Below are 25497 nucleotides of genomic sequence, written 5' to 3'. Positions count from 1 at the left end.
AGGGAGGAATAGAATTAAAATCTCACTATTTCTATATGATGTGGTCCATAGCTTTCATCTCTATACACTTCAGTGTAAAGCATACATATATAGAAACTACTGATTTGGCAGGAAAAAGGCAGACTAAATTGACTGAATGTATGTTTCATGCTCACAAGGCAAGAATTAAGACAACCAATAAGGTAGCACATTAAGTTTACCACCAATGGTAAATGACAGGACTTGCAGTCATTACATTTTTAGAGAAAGCCAACACTGAAATTCTGAAATAGTGAAATGCAAATATGGAACTAAAAGGGAATCCTGAGACTTCAGTTAGAGCTTTGTACTGGGGCTGCTCATGTATCTAGGATTAACAGAATTGATTGATCTGGTTGGGAACTCTGCTTTTCTCCAACTAAGACAGGCATAACGCTTGCACTTCTCATCACTGAGTCTCCGAATTTGACTTGGTATTTGGTCTGGAATGAATCCTGGGAAATGGGGTTCTCTAAGAGAATGAAGGGATATCTGCTTGGGCTAAGTGAAATTTGCTCACAATAAGGGAAAAAATAAAATGGCAATAAGACAACAGGCATCTTTCTGTAACCTTTTCACATTCAGAACCAAATTCCACACATGATTCTATGTATCGAGTCTGTATGAGATACCTGTCTCCTAAGTTCTGTTTATTGGCATTCGGTGTAAACAGGCTGCAAAGATATCCCTGATTTTACATATAGCAATTTAAGAGGCAGAAATAATTTCTTGTTTTAAACCAGTTTGCTGTCTATAATTAATAATAACTAATTATATTATAATTAATAACTAATTGATAATTTTGCCAAATATGCAATATCTGTAAAGTACTAAACTAAAAAGGAACAAACCCACCGACTCTGCATGGAAGCCTTAATGCTCAGCTGAGTACAGTGATGCAATTTTGCTACAGGAATCTCCTTTTTGCCTTAGATTAGTAACAACCTCGTTTGCAGTGCAGCTGTTCACAAGGTTTTAGCATTGTAATGAATTTGAGGCAAAGGTTACTATAAGGGAGGTAAGAACATTTATTAACATTGATAATATATTGCGAGCACTTCTAGTGCCTGACTTTTTCTATTCATAGCTTTGCCCCATAACTTTTTCTGCTTACAAACAAATGAGACAAAACTAATAATAGGATTGAAAATGGGAATAAATTGAAGGATACAAAATATGAATTAACTCTTAGGGTCTTGAATTCTGATAAATCAACTGCCCACACATTTCCTTGAGAGCATTCTGAACCATTCCACCTAACACTTCAACGATGATAAAATTGGTTTGCAATCTCCTATGTTTATAAATCATCCTTTACCCAGAAGAAGGCAGCATTATACGCAAGACAATATTTTTTAAAGCCACAGATATTTCAGAAGCCACATCAACTCCACTAAAATCCTTGTCTCAGAAAAACGTGGTTCTGCAATATGGGACAACACATAAATCTCACTCTTTATTACAGATATATTTTATGCATACCGTTATGTGTAAATGCCACCTGAAATCTCCACAATTCCTTTTACCATGGTCAGTATCTGTGCATTAAGTATGTTCTTTACTACTTCATAAAGCAGCTAAAATATTCTCTATTAGCACAGAAGAGAGGTCCACAAAAGAGATGCCTTGCTCATAATTCACATTTATATCCACAGATACAGCACATGGTTTGGGAAGAGGAGGGAATGGGGGAAGGGAGAAAAATACTTACAATTTGGTTTCATAATCCTTCCAGGCTTTGTCAAAGGCTTTTTGAGGTCCTTGGAAACAGCAAAACCCCAGAGCTTTTTTAAAGCTTTGCCATTATACTTACTAGATATAAGTTATAACAGCACAAAAATACTGTTTTTTTCTTTTAAAACTTTTCAGGCAGCATTTGGCAAAAAATGCTATTTTTTAATCTTGTGAAGCGTTGCTTTCCTGGGCATGTTAAGACACAGATTTATAATAAAATTCTAAAGCAGCATCAGAGTCCAGGCAATTTTTAATTTGCTCTTTGGATTACATACATATGAATGGGTGCCAGTGTAAGAAATACTCTCCTGGATGAATGAAAAATGTCACCAGGCAGCTGAACTTGAAACCATGTCCTTAAATAAAGTTTTCAACACTTACCCCTTTAACACCTTTCAGGTCTCCTTTTAAGAGAGAATCCAAAGTGAAAATAACATTGTGGCTTAAACCTTGGAGCTAAAGAGAAAAACATTTTACTGTTATAATTCAGGAAAGTATTTATTCTGATCTTATCAAAACCCCTGCCAATAATGAATTCGCAAACCATAGCCGCACGCCTCAGATGTCGAAATTAATAGTAAATTCCCGTCTGGGAAGAATCACTAAACATTCATAAACAGACATAGAAGCATTCCAATTAATCTTTATTATATAGGGTAATAATTAAAAGCTAGCATAGAAGCAAAGTACTGAAAGTACCTCAAGGTAATCTCCAGTCTTGTAGCAAACATTTGAACACTGCTTAATTATTTAGGAAGCAAATTAGGCTTTAGAACAAATGTTTCTTAGAACCTCCTGAGGAAAAAGCAAGGACCTGCTGTGCTACAGGCAGACAACACGCAAGGCCGCATGTTAATTCAGCCTCAAACAAAAGGAGCAAAGAGAGTCACCAGCTCTTTGATTATTCCCAGCTAGCTGCAAAGACTGTTCCTTTCCCTGTCCAGTGTGGGAATCTGGCATCTCCTTAAACTCGCCAGAGTTTAAATTTCACCCCATTAAGTCCATGCCTGTTTGATTACATATCTCTGGATATGCTCCGTTTGTCTTTGCCAACCTCAGTTTAGGAAACCCTTCTGCTGTGATCCTATCTGAGCACATATGGGGTGCATAGCTCTCAAAGGGTCATGATCACAGCACAGATGAGTATATCAGTATTATCCCAGTCTAATGAAAAGTCTGTTGCCTCTCCTACTTCATCCCTCCATTTCTCCCCCAAAATACTCAATGAATTCTCCCGTTCCTTGCTAAAAAAGGACAGGGAGAACAATAAGAAGGCTGCAAAATCCCATGTTTCCTGCTTGTAAACCATAGAAGTAGGGAAGTGTTATATTAGTGTTTCACATCCACAATATGTATGGCCCAGCTTCCCTCTCCTATAATGTCTTCTCAGCATATTTTAGTCTGCAAAACTGATTTTTAAGGGACTTTTATGAAACAGACGATTCACACAGATGACAATATCTAAATGACCATTCAAACAGGTTCTTCAGGTGTAAAGTTCCAGTCAAAAACTGCATGTATATCCAAAAGTCACGTATAAAAAATTCAATATTCCATTTTCAACTGACATTATGCAATTTTAAATACATGCACATAAAAATTTCATCCTTAATTGCAAACAACTAATGCTCCAATCTTGATTTTTGAAAAAGCAGCTTGATCACTTTAGTGATTAAAACCCCAAAGATCATTTTTCTGCACCTGACTCATTAAGGAGTTTGTAGCAGATAGTCTAAGCTTTGATTCTATTTGAAGAGCTAGATTAATTTTTTCTTCTATGAGCTTGAATCATTGTTAATGACCCCCACACAAGATTATTTCACGATGGAAATTAAAAGAAGCCAGGGAATTTTTAAGGATTATTCTTTCTCTGCGATTTATTCTCTGTTGGGCTTTTAATCTCATCCATCACAACCAACAACTCACTGCATGTCAGTTTTGTCAGGGAAGGAAAAGAATTATGAATATTAAGTCTACAAGTGATTAAGCTTTCTACTTTATCAATACACTGACTGAAAAATAGCTATTGTTGTTTTCATTCTCAACCACTTCAATCTGTCTCCACTTAAGCTAAGCTGAAGTTCATATCTCAAATGTGAATTTTGAAAAACAGTAGTCAAAAGGCATGAACAACAGCATGAACAGCTTTTTTAATTTTTTGAAGTGTATCCACTAAGGATAACCAATTCAAGCCATTAATACTTGGCTTGAAATTACTGAGCAATAGCCAGCTAGACAAAATAGAAATTCCATCTAAATAATAGTATCTTACTCCAATATGGCAAGATGTTGGAATTGTTTATTACATTGTTGAAGATTTGATAAAACAGTAGCTGAAATGAATTGGAAACATGTCTGATAAAGCAAAACAGTCTCATATCTAGAGCAAAATATGGGAAAAGCCTTTAACAGATGGAAACACATATGATAATTTGGCAAGGAGGGATGTGAACAGAAGATAATTGGTGCACAAAGATTAGCTGAGGACATTTAGAGAAAAGGGAGGTGGGATAAACAGGCCTTAAGCACTTGGAAAAAGCCAAGCACCATGTACAATTTCAGAAGAAAACAAGTCATCTGCAAGACTGCCAATGTTCTTCCCAAACCTCATCTAGATCAATTTAAAGATACCGACACAGCCATTTTCACATATGCAATCTTCAAACAGCTTTTTAATGCACTATTATAATGAATTACTGCAGAAAGAATGAAACACAGAACATGAAAGGAGATGGGACACCCCAAGAATATTAAAAACCTAGACCAGTGTTGACAATAGAAAAAACCTAATGAAGTCTGAAAGTCCTCACCAGGTTCTTCAGCAGCGTTGATAATTCTTTAGTAAGTGTGGAAAACTTTACAAAAGCTGTGCCAAGATCTGGATTATCCCGACTTAAAAAATTACTTCCAAATTTATCTAGGACTTGTGCATAGTTTTCTTCATTTTGGACATGATCTGAAAAGAAGAAAACGTCAAAACCAATTATTTTAATATTGAAAAGAATTTACAAATAGACAGGTATATGCTTCTTTTAAATCAGCAACTTGAATGCGTAGCACATCGAGGATAAAAGCTCTGTAGTTATCTATAAAGTAATAACATCAAGGAAAGGTCAATCCAAATAAGTATATGTGCTCGTTTTGTGAGCTACACAGGAATTTATAAGTGTCTACTGTAATGCAAACTACTCTTAATTGTAATGTAGGCATTTACAGAACAGAAAAAGTCAATAGTACCAGATATAAAAGGAGACCAAGTCTGAATCTGACTGCCAGAAGAAACAGGTCTTACAGACAAATACTCCCTTTTCAAGTGCTTTGTAAACCAGAGCTACCACACAGGATGCAATGTGTTGCAGTACATCGCCAAGGACTTGCTTCAATATTAATGGCAAACTGCATGCACAGAGAGGTCAGAACAAGATGGTGAAATTTAACTCAGAGAAAGGAAGCAAAATCCTTAACTCAAGGATGAAGAAAGTTCTGAATTAGAAACCACTGTGCCCAAAATGCTTTTCCTGCTTCTACTAATTTCCTTTCTGGCATCTGTTTGCATATTTTCTCTTATTTCAATTTAGTATCTTTAAATAGAATGTTTGCCCCTGCAGCCCCTGGGGACATCCCTCCATCTCTTAGAGGAATATTGGTGGTATTAATCAAATTAACATTTTACTTTAATGAGTTTCCTAGTCTTACTATGGGGTTTTTTCCTGCCAGCCACAAACACAAAACCACAGAGCTACTGAACTAGATGATGTGTGTAATGACAGGGGGAAGAAAAGAGAAAATACTTGCCAATAGGTACCATGTTTTTACCACAAACCCACACGTTTTATATTCTTCAAGCTGTCATATTGCCTGAGAGCATCTGAATTACAAGGAATGGGGGGGAAGAAAACTGAAAACATAAGTTTCAAACAAGGCTTGTGGGTAATGCCCCAAAATACATGAATATACTTTGACATTAACCAAGAGCTGATGCAGAGTTAAACAATCACAATTTTAAGGTATTATGGGTACTCAAAACAGCAGTGCACTAAAGCTCCAACAAAAACTAGTGAAGGCCTATAAAATGACAAAAAAATATTGGCAATATTTATCTATCCAAAACAAAGCTCAAATCCCACATATCTGACAAGTTCCATCCTAAGCAGACATTAACACTGAGGTTTTCAAAATGCCAAATATTTAATCATATGTTAATATGGAATTGTAATTCAAGCAGTATGTTTGTAAATGAAACTGTTCAAAACCATACGGTTTTAATCCAGTGGTTTAGCATTAAATCCAAGGAAACCACCATATAATAATAAAATCTGCATTTTGTTTTGACCTAAAAGCTGTTGCATAAATATACGCAGAAGACTTTATCTAGGAAGGAGCTTTGGCTTATGCAGTCCTGAGATAATAAAGCTCAAATGTACCCAACAGTGCTGAAAGAAAAGGAAAGAGAATGGAATAAGGTCAGGGGAAGTTTGCTAGATCATGAAACCCCTATCCTTGCCTGTGAAGCCCTTCTAAGCCCACAACGGCTCTCAGCATTTTGATTTTTAAGCACTGTGTCATTTCACAGAGTATTTTCAAAAGTGATTTCGTAGAAAGACTGAAAAAGAGCTGAAGATAAGGGCAGCTTCCTTTATCTGTGGAAAGGCAAAAAAAAATCCCCATCAGAAAGAGGAAGCAGGAAGCGGATCATCATCCTGGAACAATATATAGGAAATTCTCAAGAATCCCAGATTACAAATCACCTAAATCTAGACATGAGGCTTTGATTATGACGTAAAAGGAATATTCTGTAGTTACCACACACACAACATTCAAGTACTGTGAAATAATAGATTTCCATTTTTTACACAGTTATCAGTGTATATCTTGCCAAAGGAGAGCAAAAAGCTTTCTGTTGAAGAGGCAAGGTTGTTCCCTACTTGACCTTGAAGGCAGACACATGAAAAACTGAATTGGCAACGTAGCCTGTGCTAAAATGCAACATATGTAAGCCAACATGCTTAGAGCAAAACACATGCTTTAATCTCCCTGTACTTACATGAGTGCCTCATGCAAACACAGAAACAACTTCCTAGTGTCCCAATAGAATTTTCTTTGCAAAGAGAAAGCTATAACATGAATGTTTACTTCCTTAGATACAAGTACTGTAGGAAGGACTCATAATCCTAGAGAGGAAGGCATGATACTGAAAACAGTATATATGAAAGACAATGCTTGTCTTCAACCAGTTCCTATCTTCTCAGTACCATAAACAAAGCTCAGTACTATGATGAAAACAAAACAGCTTCCCCAGAGAGAGACATCCTTCTCTTTCAGCAGCTCCCTGCAAAGTGCAAGGACCATGCGCAACTAAGTCTGTACACCCACTCCCTTCAAAACGAATATAGGCAGGGGCCTCACTAATCACTACCCAATGGGATCTAGTAGGGCATCCAGTAAGTGAGCCCATGGTTAGGACCTCACTACAGAACAGCAGATGTAGCATAAAGACACATATTGGACCAGACACAGCAGTGGTATTTTCTGAGCTGAAAGATCATAGAATCACAGAATGGTTTGGGTTGGAAGGGACCTTAAAGCTCATTCAGTTCCAGCCCCCTGCCACAGGCAGTGACACTTTCCACTAGAGCAGGTTGCTCAAAGCCCTATCCAGCCTGGCCTTGAATACTAACAGGGATGGGGCAGCCTCAGCTTCTCATTGCAACCTTTTCTAGTGCCTCATCACCCTCATAGTGAGGAATTTCATCCTTATGTATGCATCTTTTTCATAATCCACCCTGTCACCTCTGAGAAACACCCAGCACAGGATTTACCTTAGAGAAAACCTTGGTAGGGTGCAGTGCACAGCAATGTTGTGGCATCCCATACTTCCATTCTATAACCTGTATATTGAGGATTACATGTTAAGAGGAAATAATACAAACACATCTGAAGATGCAGATCCAAGAAAGTGAGGAAAAACGGCAGCCTCAGCAGCTTACAGCAGCCTGTTGCTCCACAGCAGTACCCACCAGAAGCAGAGAGCATATCTACTCTGAGCCCCGAGCATCCAGCGCTTAAGGACTCATAGGGCTAAATCCTACCTTGTTCTGCTGCCCCACACAGTCACCTGAAGTCAACTTGTGGTAAAAACTTTTCCCAGGACAAAGACAGAAGACTCAAACAGGATTCCCAAGGCATACAAAGAATTTGAACTCTTTCACTGAAACAACGTTCATTAAGTGCTATGCTTATTTCCCATTCAATAATTACCAGAACTTAGAATATGCTTCAGAACAGAGTGAAATTCATGTCTAATTGTGCATATTAAGTAAGGAAACTGAAGAACAACTACTGTGAAGAGAGGCTGAAAAACAGCCTTTATACAGTGAAGCTAGAAAACACAGCACTAAAATTTAAGCCTTAAAGTCTCCTTCATCTAAGAGTTTTGTTCATATATATTAGTCTGCAAAGACTTAATAATACTACTAATAATGTAATTATTCAGAATCCTGATCAGCTTGAAGCTATTTTTATGTTGCACTTCATAAAATGGCTTTATTCCAAGGGTAGCTGGAGGAAAAATAACTAAGGTCAGAGCCAAGCTGCATTTATGAATGAAAAAAAGACTCAGAAAGACTTTAGAAAAAGCAAGCAAGCTGGAGAGGTTAAAAAGGATGGCAAAAGAAGTTTGCATCCTTTTTCATTTCATCCTTCACAAAGGTGAAATGTAATGAAAAAGTAATAGAAAAGAAAAAGTATATTCGGGCACCATATTCTTATCTGGCATTGATAAAAATAATGTCTTTTGGACTGACATTGCTGAAGGGAAAAGTAATAAAAGCCTCTCTCAAAGATTCCCAGTGCAAGGAGTGCCTCAGGGAGTCTGCAAGACCATGTAAAGCGGAGAGATAACCAGCCCAGAAAGGTAAATGACTTCTTTTTGCACCTGTGTTCACTGCTGACATGCTTGGGAAGTTCTCATGGAAGGATTTTCTTTCAGCTCTGCTTCAGAAGATTTATACCAAATCCAAGTGCTAAGAGTAGAATTCATAAAAGCTGACAAAATGAGTAATGGCAATTCACTCAGACCCACACACAGAAGAATAAAACAGGTAAACTGCATCGCTGTAAAGTAAAGCATCTTATTTATAACAGCCTCTATACTACAATGAGAATGAAAAGCAAATATAAGGGTTATTTTTTAATAAGAATTCCAGAGGAAACTGAGAATTCCAGTCTGCACCAGCAGAGCAGTAATGCTTACATATTCCTCAGGCAATCTGTAGAAACTACAGTGCAGAACAGCATTGGTAGACATGTAGATAAACACAAAATGCTGAACAACAAACAGGTTTCATAAAACTAAATGTTTACTTAAAAAAACAACTATCCCCCCTCCAGTGGATCACTGAACACATGGGGCCAAGAAAACCACATTAAATGATCTGTTTGGATTTCTGAGAAGGTCTGTCCCCCACCAAAACAGTAAAAAGAATTCAGCTAAGAGGGATAAGCCTCACACAGAGGAAAGGGGCCAAAAAGATGTCATGGGGGAAAGGGAAGAATAAAGAGTTCATTTTCTCAACAGAGGGAGGTCACCAGTGAAATCCTGTATGAAACAGTGATAAGGTCCACATCACTTTATAACGTATGAGTTAGGAAGTAAGATTCATAGTGATAAACTCTGTTTTCTTTTCCTTACAATACTATAAATGATTGAGGGCAAGAGAAATAAAAGCTGACCCTAAAGATGACATTAATCAGTCCAAACACAAACCCCTACAACAAAGATACCCATATTGGAGCTGCAGGTCTACCCCTTCCCCTTACATTCAACACAGGAGAAATTACAGCACAGCTCATCCTACTGTAAATGCAGAGGCAGTCCAGTGTATCTCACCCTAGAAGTCTCTACATACATCATTAGTTGTGCACAGAGCAACAGGCTCACATCTAGGTAGCTCCCAAATTACCTGTGGAATCCCACGCTGAATGGCCAGTGCGTGAACATGTGCATTAGGCAGGGTTATATGTGAGGGAAAACACTCTTAACTTCAAGAACCTTATAAAGAAAGGTTCTGGAGTTACATCATCTTGACATTCAATATCAAGCAAAACAAAGCTGAACATCTGAAATTATTAAGAAATACAGCATGCAGTAGAGCAACATAGAAGCATCACCCTTGTGTGCTTAAACCCTTATTACAGTATGCAGTTTCTGCTCTGTTGCCTGTAATTCACTCCTCTTCCTCCTGGTTTTTGAAAAGAAAGTCTATGCTGCCTTGGAGGAGAGTAAGGATGATTAAACATACAGTTTCTGTAAAAAGAATCCCCAACTATAAACCTCAAAATAAAAGATATTGTGGGTGATTATGGAAACAATTCAATTCAAAAAACTATTTCAAGAGACAGGATCTATGGGATTGAATCAAGTCTTGATTTATCCACCAAGAAGTCCTCTGTCACTACTCTAGCGAGCTTTGGCACTTCCAAGCCCCCTACAAACCCTCATGCCTCAGAAGTCTCTTAATTTCACATCAGCTGTGTCATTGTGGTGGGCCCAAGGCCAATGCTTTAAGACATGGATAGGGCCAGTCTCCTCATCAAGGGACTTAAGGCCTAAGGAGCATGCTCAGCATCACTTAGCAAGAGAGCATTTAACAGGGCTGATGCAAGACTAAGAATGATAAAGATTACCATGAATTTAAACTCTTTAGACAAAATGAACTGTACAAGTCTGCTAACAAGTACCCAGCATCATGGTGTGGGTCCCAGCTCAGATAATTCCGAGCCTTCAGACCACTGTGAGCTAAGAAAGTGTTTGAAAATACTTAACTTATAAAAATATACTCCCATCTTTGCACTGTTCTAGTTCCTCAAGCATCTGCTGTTGATCACTGCAGGAGGCCATGTGGACTGAGCTGATCCGGCTCAGTACTGTGGGGCTTGCATGGAGTTTTATGGTTTTATTACTCTATTGTGCAAATTCTTTTGGCTATATTTGGGAGTTATACCAGCGAAGTAATGAAAATGAGCTATTGAAAAACTACAACAAAACTAATTGTGCAATCCACGTCTGCTTCAATTCAATCCAAATGTTATGGGAAAGCCAGTCAGAACAGATTCTCCATGAAGTTCAAGCACCGCTCACGTTAACATGGGTTCTGCTTACAGATGCAATCTATCATGCCTGAAGTAAACAGCAAGGCAGATAAGGAGGAAGTGGTGAGAAAGAGGCATCAATTTGTGTGTCACACTGGATTTCATAAACAATACTTTCCCAAACAGTACTTTCAGACTGGGGAAAAAGGGATGGGACTTTTCTAAGGGATTTCCACATTTCTGGGCTGCTATGTTTTCCTTTCCACTGCAGAAGGTCTAAATCTAAATATGACAAATGGGTGAATGATGTACATAAAAAGCAGAAAGTATTCAGGGGCCTTTTAAGCTCTCTTTGTAACATACGAGAGTCCCTTGTGATCCATCATTCAGCAATGAAGAGGAACGAATCAACACAACAGAGAGCTAGGGCTTTCTGACGAATTCTGTATAAGATACTGCAATGTGTGAATGCCACTCTTCAAATGTAACTCCAGGCAAAAAACAAACCCCAAAGCCCCACTAATATAGCCCCCAAAATCCTACCTATGATTTTTTGCAGGAGTATAAATTGGATTACTGAACTGAAGAGAGAAGAATTTCTGTTGCCTTTGGATAACCATTTCTCACCAGCCCAGCTGAGTTCTGAAAGGGGACTGTGAAGCAGGGGAGTTTTTAAAAAGACATTTCCTACTCCAGTAGTTTAAACATGGCCTCACCTTCTGGTAAACAAATTTGTGAAACAAGTTCCAGTTCTGAGATCTGAAACTGTTGTTAGAGGCCTTCTTTTGAAATACAAAAATAGTCAATTCCTTCTTGAACTGACAAACAACAATGCATTTTACAGCTGGTTTTAGTACGGGTTAAGTGACTTTAAACATCAAAAGCCACTTTCATCACTGAAGCATAAGAAAATAGCTGGCTTACAGCAAAATGAGTTTGAGTTTTAATTCAGTTGCTTTATACTCACGAGGTTTCACACACGTAACACATGCTTTCAGTCTTGCTTTTACTAACACTAGTTCATGTTTCTCAATTACTGTATGACTGTCTCCTGTGCACACCTTTCCCTGTTATAATGTAGCCTACCACCAACAGCATTCTGAAGAGGGAGCTAGAGTATTGTGCATACTGCTTGCTTTACCCAGAGGAAATAACACTGACTTATACGTTTGAAACCAGACTTGTCAAAAAAGGAAATAATTAAACCCAGAATAAACAAAAACTCAGCTACCTGACTATCTCTGGTCCTTTTAAAATATAGAGACAGACAATTAAAATCATTAACCAAACTTCTATTGCTTTTAATCGACGTGAATGATTCATGCCATAGCGTGGCCTACTTACAGGCACTGAAAACAGTATTTTATTATGAGGCTCAAATCAAATGACAGCTAAAATGTCTAGTATCATTTCTGTATTTCAAACCAGGCAGAACACTTCGTGTGTTCTGCAGTTTTCACTAGGTTTGAAATCCGGTAAGTAGGCACTTCCAAAATAGAAAAGCTACTTTGAGCATCTGTGTACTTCTATAAGCACAGAACTAAAATATCCACCCTACCAAAAAGTAATCTCACTTTGTTTCAGGCTTCACAGTCTATTGGGAAAACATCATCAACTGAAATTACAGAAAAGCTAATTAAAACATGATGCTAGTAGATCAACAGTATTGCTGATTAGCGGAAAAGTCAGGACCCTACCATACATTAAAACACTCCCACACTTCCATAACCACAAGTTAATGGGACAACACACAGAATTACACAGAACTAACACCATTCAGAAGTGGCTCCGCATAAGGGAAATACCTGCTAAACTTAGTACTATTGCTAGGGAATACAAACTGGGCTTTTATAAAGTTCACTATTTACAGACACATGGTTAGTACAAGGTGTACAGCTCTGCTACCATATCTGCATTTGGCACAGTGTTTAGACCTTAAGAGAAGCAGAGGTAGAAGCCAGGTAGACTTTATAACATCTCCAAACCCAAATTTGTACATTGATCTGTGCTTGATCATGATTTGTTACTGAACTCAAATGGATCATCAATTCATATTCCAGCTATCCTCCCACAAAATTATTTCTACAGCTCCAATAAAACACCAACAGTGCCTTTGAACAAACAACATAATGACAAATCTCCACTATTTTAGGTAAGAGAGGAAATATATAATTTTTATTGTCCATGTCACAAGGGGAGAACACATGCTAAAACAAAATACATCTACCTATAGATATTTCCTTTTATTTTTTAAACCTTTTAGCAAGTTCTCACTCTTGTATCTCTTAGAAGTGCACTCCGTAAAGGCAGTCTAGAATACTGTTGTCACCATTCTAGCTGGAGGTAACTGCTTGAAATATCATCACAGCAGGAAAACTTACCCATGGGAGTACTCCCAGAGGCCTTTGAGAAGGAATTTGAGGGTTTAAGAACTGGAGAGCACATATATATGATGCTTAATCAGAAGCAAAGAAAGAATATTTCTACGTCCAAACACTTCTAAGCAGATACGCATCTCTTCTGCTATACACTTCAACAGGATAAATTGCAAGACACTTCCCAAACTGGAAATCAAATCCTTGGGTTCTCATGTGAAACTGAAAACAATGTCTTACCTTGCCCCGAATTATATATTGCTTTCACAGATTTTTTCACCTTCTGTAGAGCAGTTCTGTCTTGATCCAATGCCTACAATAGCAAAAAATAAACAAACTTTCAATATTCACTTCAGCAATCCATGGAACACCAGAAAAAATTAGTTTCAGAGGCTGGAAACAACTGCCAATACAACATATTCAGCCTGCAGGAGGGTCTGAGGTCAGTCACCCCTTCAAGACTAATTAAAGAACTGAACTGAAAGTGCTCTGGCGGCACAGCAGAGCACTAGTGACAGTGCTGAAAGGCAAATACTACGTCAGTTTTGCAAGGGACAAAACATTTATTCAAATTATAATATATTAAAAAAAAAGAAATAGCAGATGCTCCTATAGCCCTTCAGTTTCTACTAAACTAATTGCTAACTTCTGTGGTTTTCCCATAGTAATAGTCTTCCAATTATAGACACAGATTATCACACTAACCTCTTGCACTAAACTCCACAAGATAATTTTAGAAATAGAGCAGATGAAAAAATATCAAAAGGACTAAGATCTGATTTTGTGCAGCATAACATGACTGAAAGGAAATATTTATTATAATAGCCAAACATGCATTTTCAGGATTCCGCAATTCTGAACTTCAAGTTCTCTGCAATAGTTTCAAAATCCAGACTGAAATGTTACTAAGTAATGATGAGTTCAGGATTAGCTTTTTAGGTACTTTCCTTTTTAAGCAACATCACTCCTCCCTACTCACTCCCAATCTGATGTAAGGCATCAAATCAGTGTGAGAAAGAACTATTATGATAAAGCAAAAACTAAAACAAAGCAAACATTAGCCTAGACTTGTGGAATCAAGAAACTTAAAAGCTACTGTCCTGCGCAGGCCCTGTGTGCAATGATCCAGTTAATTTCACTGAAGCTATCCACAGAGAACATACACAGAAATGCTTAAATCATTTAATCATGAGTTAAATCCTGTGTTTTTTCCCCTATTTAGGTCATAAGCAATTCCCCATCACAGAAAGTAACATCAGATTAATAATCTCAAGTTTTAATGAAGCAGGAGGCATTTGCCATATTACATTTATGTTCAAATCACTGAAGACTGGAGAACTACTCAAGATTACCGCTGGAGTAGCAGCCCAACTCTGCCTGTTGCAGAGACCCTGGGGTAGAATATTATCCAAACTGTTTAAAAGCTTAGAGCTCCTGTGGCTTTGGTACCTGGAGACTGGCACGCTAAGGCAGAATGGTAGCTACTCCCATTGCAGGATGCACATCACCATAGAGGATTACTACCAGCAACATTATGAGTGAAAACATAACCAGTGAGCAGAGCTTTCACTATCAAAGCTGAGATGATTTCAGTACATTGCACTGGACACTGAAGCTCAAAATAAAACCAAAACCCCCACAGCAGGAGCTCCAGGTCAATAGGAGTGTTAAACAGTGGAGATGGCCATGCACGAGAATAATGCTACTAGGTAAATTCAAGTGCATGTTTCACTGTATGCACACTTACACCCTCCAGCACAAATACAGACTGGGTGGAGAATGGATTGAGAACACCCCTGAGGAGAAGGACTTAGGAGTGATGGTTGATGAGAAGCCAAATAATGACTTGGCAGCATGCACTTTCAGCCCAGAAAGCCAATCAAATTCCAGGCAGCATCAAAAGAAGCATGGCCAGCAGGTCAAGGGAGGGGATTCTCTCCCTCTGTTCACTTCTCATGAGACCCCACCTGCAGTATTGTGTTCAGCTCTAGGGGTCCCCACATAAGACGGATGTAGAGCTGTTGGAGTGAATCTAAAGAAGGCCACAAAGATGATCAGAGAGCTGGAGGACCTCTGCTGTGGAGACAGGCTCAGACAGTTGGGGTTATTCAGCCTGGATAAGAGAAGGCTCTGGAGAGACCTTAAAGCAGCTTCCAGTACCTAAAGCAGGCCTACAAGAAAACTGGAAACTTCTTATGTGGATATGTAGGGATAGAACAAAGGGGAACGGCTTTAACCTGAGTGTAAATTTAGGTGAGTTTTTCCCTGTGAGACACTGGCATAGGACACCCAGAGAAGCTGTGCCTGTCCCATTCCTGGCAGTGTTCAAGGCCAGGTTGGAAGGGGTTAGAACTAGACGAGCTTTAAAGTCCCTTCCAACCCAAACCAGTCTGTGATTCTATCATATATAGATAAACCAATTCATCTATTTTATTTTGGAGTGGTCCAATTTTAACCAAACAAAATGTTACAGCAGAACACGACATAAGAATCTGTTACAAAAAAAGATGCAGTATTTCTGTTCTTTAAGAACCACCATATTCTCGAATCACATGACTTCCGCAGTAGTTAAAAGTAGAACATTTGGAACCACAGAATTAAAGTTCTTTCTAGTATTATTTATCTCTAGTTTTCTATTTGCAGCAGAACAGATTCAAATACTCAGAACTTTTGCTCCCAGTATAATTATGGTTTTTACATGACTTCCACCTTGACAGAAATTTTTTGAGTTTAATAAATTAAGAACTCCGTGTTCCTTTTCCAGACAGTGCACAGCAGGTGATTCCTTTGCAAACACTGTCAAAAGCTTTTACTTCTGTCTGCATTCTATGCCAGACTGCTGTTATACATTTCTACTGAAGTTCTCTCCATCTTTAGTGACCAGAAAAAATATGATTCACTTGTCCTTGGAGAGTCTGAATGCCAGATATCCTAAGAATTTGAAGCAAGTATCTTGGAAAAAAGACAATCATTAACACTGATGAGATTTCAGAGATACAGCTTTGTCCTAAGTTCTAATATCGAAGCAAACTGGATACAGGAAGAGAAAAATACAAAAACTCCAAGAAAGACAGTACGTGTTCCTAATGTTATCAATCTAGAAGTCTAGGACAAATGGACTAGAAAAATCTTTCAAATTGGATCTGCTATCAAATTAAACTTAATCACCAGTGTGGGAGCAAGAGGAAGGGAGCATTCATTATTTTAAGAGCAATCAATGATGAAGTGATACACAGAGATGACGTTCACTGCCTGAAGGAGCCAGTGATCTAAGTCAGAATAACATCACAGGTCAACCTTGTACTTTCGTATTTGCAAATAGGAACTTTATGTGAACTAGTTCTTCTTTTAGACCAAAACTCTCTCTATATCCGTGCACACTTACAACCCAATACCTGAGCAATAAGTGAAATGCCTACTGCAGTGGAAACCCAAGCCTACATAGGATTCTAGGTACACACAAACTGTTACTTAGGGGGTTTTGGAGTGGGTTTATGTGGGGGCTTTTTGGTGGTTTCTTTTTGTTTTACGTAACTGTAGGCAGTTTGTGCCCAAGTATACTACATTCCTTTCAAATGTCATTTGGTAATGATTTTTAGCTGCACTCTGCTGTAAAGGAATTAAGCTGCACTTAATGCTCAATTCAATTATTATTCCAGAGTAAAGTTACCTTTTAAGTATGTTAAACTAGACAGAACAACCCTTGCTTCCCCCTTTTAGGGGAAAGCACACTTTGAAGTATCCATTAATTTTATTTTCCAGCATTCAGAATACTAAATATTTTTACTTCCCATATTCAAAAACACAAAGTCTGATCTGCCAGTAAAAGGGACACTTACATTATTGAAAACTCCAATGCCTTACAGAACCAAGGAGTCTCTGTGACAGTCTCTAGGTATTCAGATGTATTCCCCTTCCTACATACTGAACTCTTCCTTATCACCCTGGAAAAATGCTTCTTTCTTCATTTCTGTGATACCAGTTCCCAGGAGGCCTTTTTAACTTCCCTGAGAGATCCTTTTCATACCATCTGATGCATTCTGAAAAGACATAATCTACTAAAGGTACCTGCAACACAGCTTTACCATCTCCTTGGATGAACAAAGCTTTATTCTTGACAATGATCATCTGTGAGACAAGCTCCATCTTTATTCAAAATAATGCAAAATTAGGGTTCACAAAAACTCCTGACACCTATTAATGAAGAAATTAAGGAAAAAAACAAAACCCATTCTATTTTGACTGCCTATATAAAATTAAGCAAGGAAAACTCCTTGCCCCTCATGCATAGCAGATTTGCTACGCATGATCTCTGACGTATGCCCTGTCAAGGTTTCATATTGCTGCATTCCCTTATATTGAAACTTATGCTCAATAAGAAAACATCCTGATCATGCAAGATCAGTTTGGAAACCCCCCAGACAGTCACCTCAGATTTCATTTCTCTTTTCAGTTAAAATTCAACTACTTTGAACCTGGACTGCAATTTTAAACCACCAACCTCATTCAGATCTGTACTACTGAAGAAAGTGGTGTCTCTCCTTCTTCATACCAGAGAACTCACGTTGGCTATACACTGTGACTCAGTTCAAAGACTGCTGTGATGACCTTAGCTCCAGGAAAAACAGGGGCTCCTTATGAGCACTGTGGATTTAGCTCACCTTCCATCAGAGTATGGGCATTGAATACTTAGAATGACCATTTCACATTCAGAGGCAAGACTTCTTACAGCACTCTCCTTTTCAACATCTACATTTACTGGTAGCTATTCATACAAATATAAAAACTGAAAAACTTGTCCACCTGAAGAAACAAAACCAGATTAATTCTGGGGAGGAGGAAGGCAAGTCCTACCAATGGATCACTGATGTACATAACTGTGTAGCTACATGTATACTTTTACCAGCATGACACAGCACACACATCAGTAGCAGATTAGAAAAGGGGTATGCTTACATCCCATAACCCACAATGCAGACCTCTCTCTGAGATGAGGCAGAGCCCTGCAGACACTGCTTTTGCCTCTCTTCTGCCCTTTAAAACCTGACCTCTTCTCAGTAAAGGGTGTTTCTATTCTTGGGCCAATTTTAATAGCTACTGAATTTTATACCAGAAACTGTACTACTGTGCAGTGTGTGAAGTGCTCCATTCTGGATTGTTCTCAACCTTTGATGTATTAAAAACTGCAAACTCATGCTTAGATAGACCATATTGTTTCTTGAGAACTTTCTGTCTTTTCATTATGTATAAATACATATATATCTGTGTGCATACATGTGGGTAGATACCAATACGTATGTATTTGTATGTATGCATATGTATATCAGTCTATATACTAGGAATCATACTTCAGACTATCTGATGTACTTATTCCAAATAAACATTAAAAGGATGTTTCAAGCAACACAAATATCTTCCTTCCTTGACTGATGTAAAACTACTCTTACAGAAACTGATCACAAATTTAGTTCATGTACATATTAAATTTAGCTCTGCTATAAATCAGTATGATCCCAGAAGCAGACACACATTTGCACAGAGGATGTTACGGCCCCTTCAGTCCACTCAGCCTACTAAAACATCAAACATGTTTTGTGTACCTTGAAAACCTTTACAATTTCAAGAGGAAAACCCCCACTGATTTCTGCTTCAGCCTTACAATCATAGAGTGGTTCAAGGCACTGACAGTCACATTAATATGTCAGCATACATTATTAATTCCTCCAAGTAGATTATTATCCAGAGATGCATTTTCCAACTGGAACAAACTGCTCATCCTCATAGCAGAGGTTTAGAATTTCACCCCATTTGGAAGACGTTTGCCCTAAAAAAATTCCATATCCTAACACTACTAAAACCCACCCACAAAAGTAATATACCAAAACAGAAGTGTTTTAAACAATTATAGTATTTTGCACGGGACAAACCCGTGAGAGAATCTGGAAGGCCATGAAAGCATAAACAGTCTGTGCACTCAGGGCAAAACCCCTCCATGTATTTTAAGAACACATTTTCCTATATTAAAACACCAAGCAATCCATGTGAAGTGTAAGATATTTGAGGTTATACACATAAATGGGTACACACATGCTTTGTAGTGACACAGGTATTGTCAGATACAAGATTCATTTCATAGAGAATACACAGACAACACACTGACTTCAAGAGACTATAAGCAGTAAGTCTTTCACTTCCCAATTCACACACTGATCTAAACCCTGGCACAGAAATGACTGACAGTTACTATTGCTTGCACTGGAAAATACAGTTACTGTCTGCTCAAGTCCCAGTTACAGTGTCCATACAACAAGGCAGAGCAACGGCACTCTACAAAGTTGTGGCTCTTCAGCACCAGGATCTATTTTCTTCACAACAAAATACAAGCTTTATCAGATGGATAACAAATGCAGAGTAGGCAGGCTGTTACATTATTACATGCCAAAGAAATTGCAACAATACAAAACCCCACCATTTTCCCAGTGTAATACAACCAAAGAAGATAAAAGTCAGGTGTTGGCCTCTTGTATCTTACCCACTCAGACAGCAGCAGACTACCAAACTCACTTCATTTTGTATGTGGAGAAGCAATTCAAACCATCCTTCCTGTCCCTCCCTCCCCACTCATTTTGGACTGGCAAAGTCTGTTTCCAGCTGCTGGCCTCAGCACAGGTCTACATGACAAAAGTAGGGGACTGGTTAAGAATTTTCTAGAGATACTTAATCCCTTTGTGTAAAAGATCCCAAAAGGATCCAAATGAGAGAAAACAAAATCAACACATCAGTAAGCACTTGGCACTGTAATAACTGCTGCCAACATCACCTCATGCACTATCATGTACCAGCTACTTCCACTGAGACCAATTAAAAGATAATATATTTTTTAAAAATTGTGGTTTCCCTGAAAATTGGAAGCTTCAAGAATTTCCATAGAATCGCAGAATGGCTTAGGTTGGAAAGCACCTTAAGGATCATCTTGTTCCAACCGCCCTGCCAGGGGCAGGTACACTTTCCTCTGACCAGGTTGCTCAAAACCTCATCCAAACTGCAGTTTTTAACCATAACCAATCAGTAATTGAATTTAGGAAATACATTTTTTCCAGTAAATCTTTCTTTTCAGGAAATGCCAAAGCTTAACAGCAATCCATTAGCTGAACTCCCCCCATATCTCCTACTGTCAATTACAGGGCCTGATGCAATGCAACAGCCTCCCTCTTAGCCGGTATATGTGAGAAATATCATCAGCCCTTCAGTGCTGTAAAGGTCACATTAGATGAGCAACTCCTCTGTGCAGTCTCTAGAGAACTGCAAAAATAATAGTCACCAAATTATTCTTCAAGCATTACTCAAATGGAAGCTGAGTAGATATTGCTTGTAAAACCTCTAAAAAGTCCAGTATTGCTAATGGCAATTGGTTTTGACAACTGACCTCTGGATTCCTCTTTGCAATCAGACTCCCACCCAAAGCATTTGCTGAACATAGATACTCATTGCTATCTGTACATGATTACTTCTAGATGAAATTAAGTTAGCATCACATTTTTCCTAATGAGCATGGAGCAGCCCTTTGATCTTGTGTACACTCTGGCACATTTGGGAACACTTAACAATATTTGGGGAAGTTACTTCTTTAGGTTTTCAGCTGAGTTATATGAGCATTTTTGCATTCAGTTCATTTTGTGCACAAGGTACCTTTAGGAGGTAACTGAAAAATATAATGATGAGATTTGTTTCCAGATAGAATGATGATACAGAACACATTCATTTTCTACCTTCTGTTGTGTAGGAGATGCTGAAATGCCCACAACTAGTGACAACACTTGAAAACATCCAGGGAAAGACAGCAAATTTTCCCCACAGGCACAACTTGCACCAGGTAGAAACTAAGCTTGGTGATAAACACCACAGAATCACAGAATTATTTGGCCTGGGAGGGATCACTAAAGCTCATCCAGTTTCAATCCCCTACTACAGGCTGGGACACCTTCCACTATACCAGGTTGCTCCAAGCCCCATTCAACCTGGCCTTGACCACTGCCAGCGATAGGGCAGCCACAGCTTAATGGAAATAATACCCTTAAACTGGCAACTATGTACCTTGAACTACCTAACCAGTTGAACGGTTACCATTCATTACATCCAAACTCACTGCATTAGAGAGGGCAGTTTTACTACTACTAATTACAAACCTCAGACAGCAAAAGCAGTCAAGAAAACTTTCCAGTTTTCATGTCACTACAGCACAATTCGACCTCTTTCTTACTTCAGCAGCACTCACTGACATGTTAATGGGGTAAAACATGGGTAAAGCTCAGAAACCAGCAAACACATAGCCAGGTCCACACCTCCTATGATGACACTGAGCAAGATTCCCAAGTTGCACCCACAACTTTTGCTAGTGTTAAAGCTACACAGCCCTAGCAAGTGGTTGCACAGGACTCAAATAGAACAGTCGCCTACGTGATACATGCATCCATGCTTTAAAATAAGCAGTTCTGTTGTGCTCTACTTATTAGTAGTCATGGCATATTGTCAACCTTTTTTCCTCCAAGTTGATCCTCCTTGTCCACGTCAGCAATCACTAAGTACTGCTTGAAAAACACAAAGGGAATGATCTCAACAGAATAAGACATAAAAGCCTATTCTGTCCCTGAACAAACCTCTCCTGAAACTTTCAAAGTCCAGGGGAAATACATTACTTTCTATTGTATCACCCTGAAATGTGTTATTCTGTTCAAGTATTGGCCACCCAATAATACCCTATGAAATGTTGTTTCCCTCATACAAATAAATAGTTCTACAGAAATAGCATATAAATTAATTTTTAAACTAATTTATTGAAGGCACTTGTAACTTGAAAACCCCAATACACTATAAAGCGCCATTTTCATTTAACAAACTGTAACCTAAAAAGCCTATATGGAGAAGACATAACTAAATAAAATCCAAACCAGCTCAAAATAAAACCAGATTATTTATTTTCTAGAAAAATCAAAACCTAACTACATCAGAAGACAGAAAACAGTTGAGGTAAGGTCTTTCAAATGAAGCAAAGTGAAGATGGCACACAAACAGCATAAACACCAATTCACTAAATAGATACGCCAGCAGACAGACATTTGTTAGAAAGAAATGTGATTCTTAGCAATCTGAATTGGAAGAAAACCCCATGAAAGTTTCTGGAGAATTGCTCCCCCCATCATATCTGACTGTAAATTTCACTAACAGGAGAGCTGTTCAGCTGCCACAACAAACACCAGAAAGTATTTTCCTCTCACGTTAACTCTTCTCTTTCTGTTGAAACCACAAGACATTTTGCAGCATGTTCTGTGTTTAAGCTATCCCAGTAACTCACAGGTATTATGAAGGGGCCTACGAGGATGCTGGAGAAGGACTCTTCATCAGGGACTGTAGTGATGGGATAAGGGGAAACGGGTTTAAACTGAAATGGGAAGTTCCGGTTAGATATACAGAAGAAATTCTTTACTGTGAAGGTGGTGAGGCACGGAACAGGCTGCCCAAAGTGGTAAACGCTCCAAAGCTGGCAGTGTTCAAGGCCAGCATGGACAGAGCCTTGGATGACACAGTCTAATGTGAAGAGCTGGAACTACATGATTTCAAGGTCCTTTCCAACCCTAACCATTCTATGACTCTACAATTACCTGGTCAAGACAGGAAGATGCACTATGTCAGGACCCACGAGTTAAAATTGTTCCCACCTTCTCAGGCAGCAAAATTCTTCAAGTATTACACACATTCTATGAAAGCTACAGAAGCTCAGAAGTCACATTCAGGAAGAATTAAAGCGCTGCCTCACTCAGGCACTGCCAGACTCACAGTGGTGTGGCAGTTACACAGGGCACTTAGACAGCCTCGCTCTGTAGATTTCAATCAGTATTGATACTTGTCCATATCTGGTATCAGCTACAACAGAGATGGTGAACATCTTAAACATGGTCATGGTGGACCAAGATGGTTCAAGACATGACTGCTACTAATACAAACTCTCTTTTCTTTAAGAAAATTGCACCCTGGAGAGGTGAGATTATCCCTTACTTGAGAATAGAGACAATCCATGCTCCTCCTCCTCCTTCTAACCCTGCAGAAATAGTTAAGTGCATACACTGGTGCATGACTGCAATGTTCCATTTCAGAATTATTTTGTTCAGATATAGAAAGCAGATATATTAAAGCTGTTATATATATACACACATGTATATAAACAATTGTGTCTACCTGTTCCAAGCTGCAGATTTTAAGAGTTTAATTAGTTTTAAAATGATAAAAGGCATTCCCAGTCTGGGACACTGCTTAACTCAGTTTCATTTTGTTATTGGAAAGTGCTCTGACTCAGTAAGACTTCAATCTCACACTATATTAAAGCTGTAACCACCACCTACTATGAAATTCGGAGCTGCATTCAGATGACCAGCTAGGATAGTCTCCCCATCTAACTCTTCTTACAGTGTGTAATGTAGATTGACACTATAGGATAGCAGCAGGAGGGAGAATAACAATGCAGTATCAGTATTCTAGAAAATAAGCAAACATTCAATTCTTTTGTTGTTTTTAAGGCAAAAGTTAAAAATGGAATCAAGATTTACAATAAATAGCACGAGTTGTGTTTCTAATCACTATGATTAGACTTTGGCTAGAGCCGATTTAAAAAATGCACAAGAGGGGGTTTGAATCTCTCCTTCCAAAAAAAGAAAGTAATCACAAGAACATAACTGAGATGTGGAACATTAGAGCTAAACTTGAACTGCCATGTCCTGTTCTTCAATACAAACGTATTCTCTGAACATTTAATTTGGGGGGGGGGGGGGGGGGGGGGGAATTACACAACAGGGAACATGATAATCAGAATGGTCAATTCTTAAACTTTAATAAAAGCCTCATCTAAAAATATCCTCCTCCTATATCACCTTTCACTGTTTTTGATCAACGCGCAATAGGCATTAGAAAACTAAGATGCACATCTCATCTTTGCTATGGTAAAGAAAACCAACAGACCTAAAAAGCAAGATGGGATAGAAAAACCCCATTCCATAAATATGTAATACATATTATGTAATGATATGTATGCTTTTATTAGTAGAATCATTCTAGATACAGCTCAAGATCAGAGTGAGATATGCTTCCTCAATATCCAAGTAAAATCCAGTGGAACAAGAAGGAATATCCAAGCTAAAGCAAAGCCACTTGTCCAGTTAGATTCTCCAGGGTTTGTTTGAAAGGGCTGGCACACATGATGAGCACTGGCAAACCAGTTAAGACTAGAAATCAACTTCTGACTTCCATACAAGTGCATAAGCTACAGCAATCAATCAAGGAGGGAAAGAAAATGATATACCAGCACCACTGAAATCCTTAATTTGCCCAAACTGTACATGACCTGACAAAGTAGTTGGGGCAACGCAGAAGCTACCACTTTCCCTTCCATGAGAAGGGCACTTCAAATACAAACTTTCAAGGTATTGTTTTAAAACTACAATGAAATTTGTATGAATTTAGCTGTAATTTCCAGTATGTTAGGCAACAGTACAAGTGCTTTGCAAGGAAACTGCTACTTACTTCATAGCATCTTTCAACATAGTATTGTGTTGGGTAAAAATAGTCCCACGCTAGTTCTCTTTCAAGACTGCATTAGAGAACAGAAGCCCTTAGAGAATATTCTATACATTTTCTTAATATTAATCTTCAGACATATTTTACATCCACGATGCTAAACACACCTAAATTACACTAGCAACATAAAAATACTGTCAGATATAAAAATAGCTACAGTCTTCCATTTAGAAAATGCAACTGATTTGTCTGATCACAGATTTAACTGAATATTGGTAATAGAAATAATGCCACATTCTTACATAGCTGCGCAAGTAGCTGGACAAAGAACTGTTTTGCCAGGGAGTATTTAACTGCCCCCTACCCTCTCACCCCTTAATTTTATGACACTTCTCAATTACATTATTTAATCATTTTGGGAGGCACAGTGAAACAGCTCATGCAAGTTAGCCAAAACCAGAGTTTTCAAGAAGAGAAAAGTCTTAGATGGGAGAGAGGTAACTGTTTGAGGACCTGGGGCTTCAAAGGCATTCAAGTTCCACAGATTCAAAAGCAAAACCTTAGTCAAAGATAACTTCCCCATATACATAGCACCAAAGTAGAATGTTCAAGTTCAGTAGAACTAGACAAGACCACGTACAATCATCCTTTTCTTCCTCAAGCCAGGGCTTAAATCACTCCTGCTAACACTTAGCTGGACTCCCAGGCATACACC

The 25497-nt window shown here is 38.4% G+C and overlaps 1 protein-coding gene across 1 annotated transcript in view; it reads right to left on the bottom strand.

Annotated features, from left to right (window-relative positions):
• The window catches only part of ASAP1 (ArfGAP with SH3 domain, ankyrin repeat and PH domain 1), a 118116-nt gene that overhangs the window by 56852 nt on the left and 35767 nt on the right, over positions 1 to 25497 (bottom strand). Inside the window, exons 2-4 of the mRNA XM_034069793.1 lie at positions 13458 to 13530; positions 4563 to 4708; positions 2134 to 2208 (exon numbers count right to left, since the gene is read on the bottom strand). Coding sequence (XP_033925684.1) covers positions 2134 to 2208; positions 4563 to 4708; positions 13458 to 13530 — 294 coding nt within the window. The remainder of the gene's footprint in view (positions 1 to 2133; positions 2209 to 4562; positions 4709 to 13457; positions 13531 to 25497) is intronic.

Source organism: Melopsittacus undulatus, chromosome 1 (assembly GCF_012275295.1).
Source record: "Melopsittacus undulatus isolate bMelUnd1 chromosome 1, bMelUnd1.mat.Z, whole genome shotgun sequence".
NCBI classification, from domain to species: domain Eukaryota; kingdom Metazoa; phylum Chordata; class Aves; order Psittaciformes; family Psittaculidae; genus Melopsittacus; species Melopsittacus undulatus.
The sequence above is the reverse complement of the archived record's forward strand: the minus strand, read 5'-3'. Positions and strand labels throughout refer to the sequence as shown.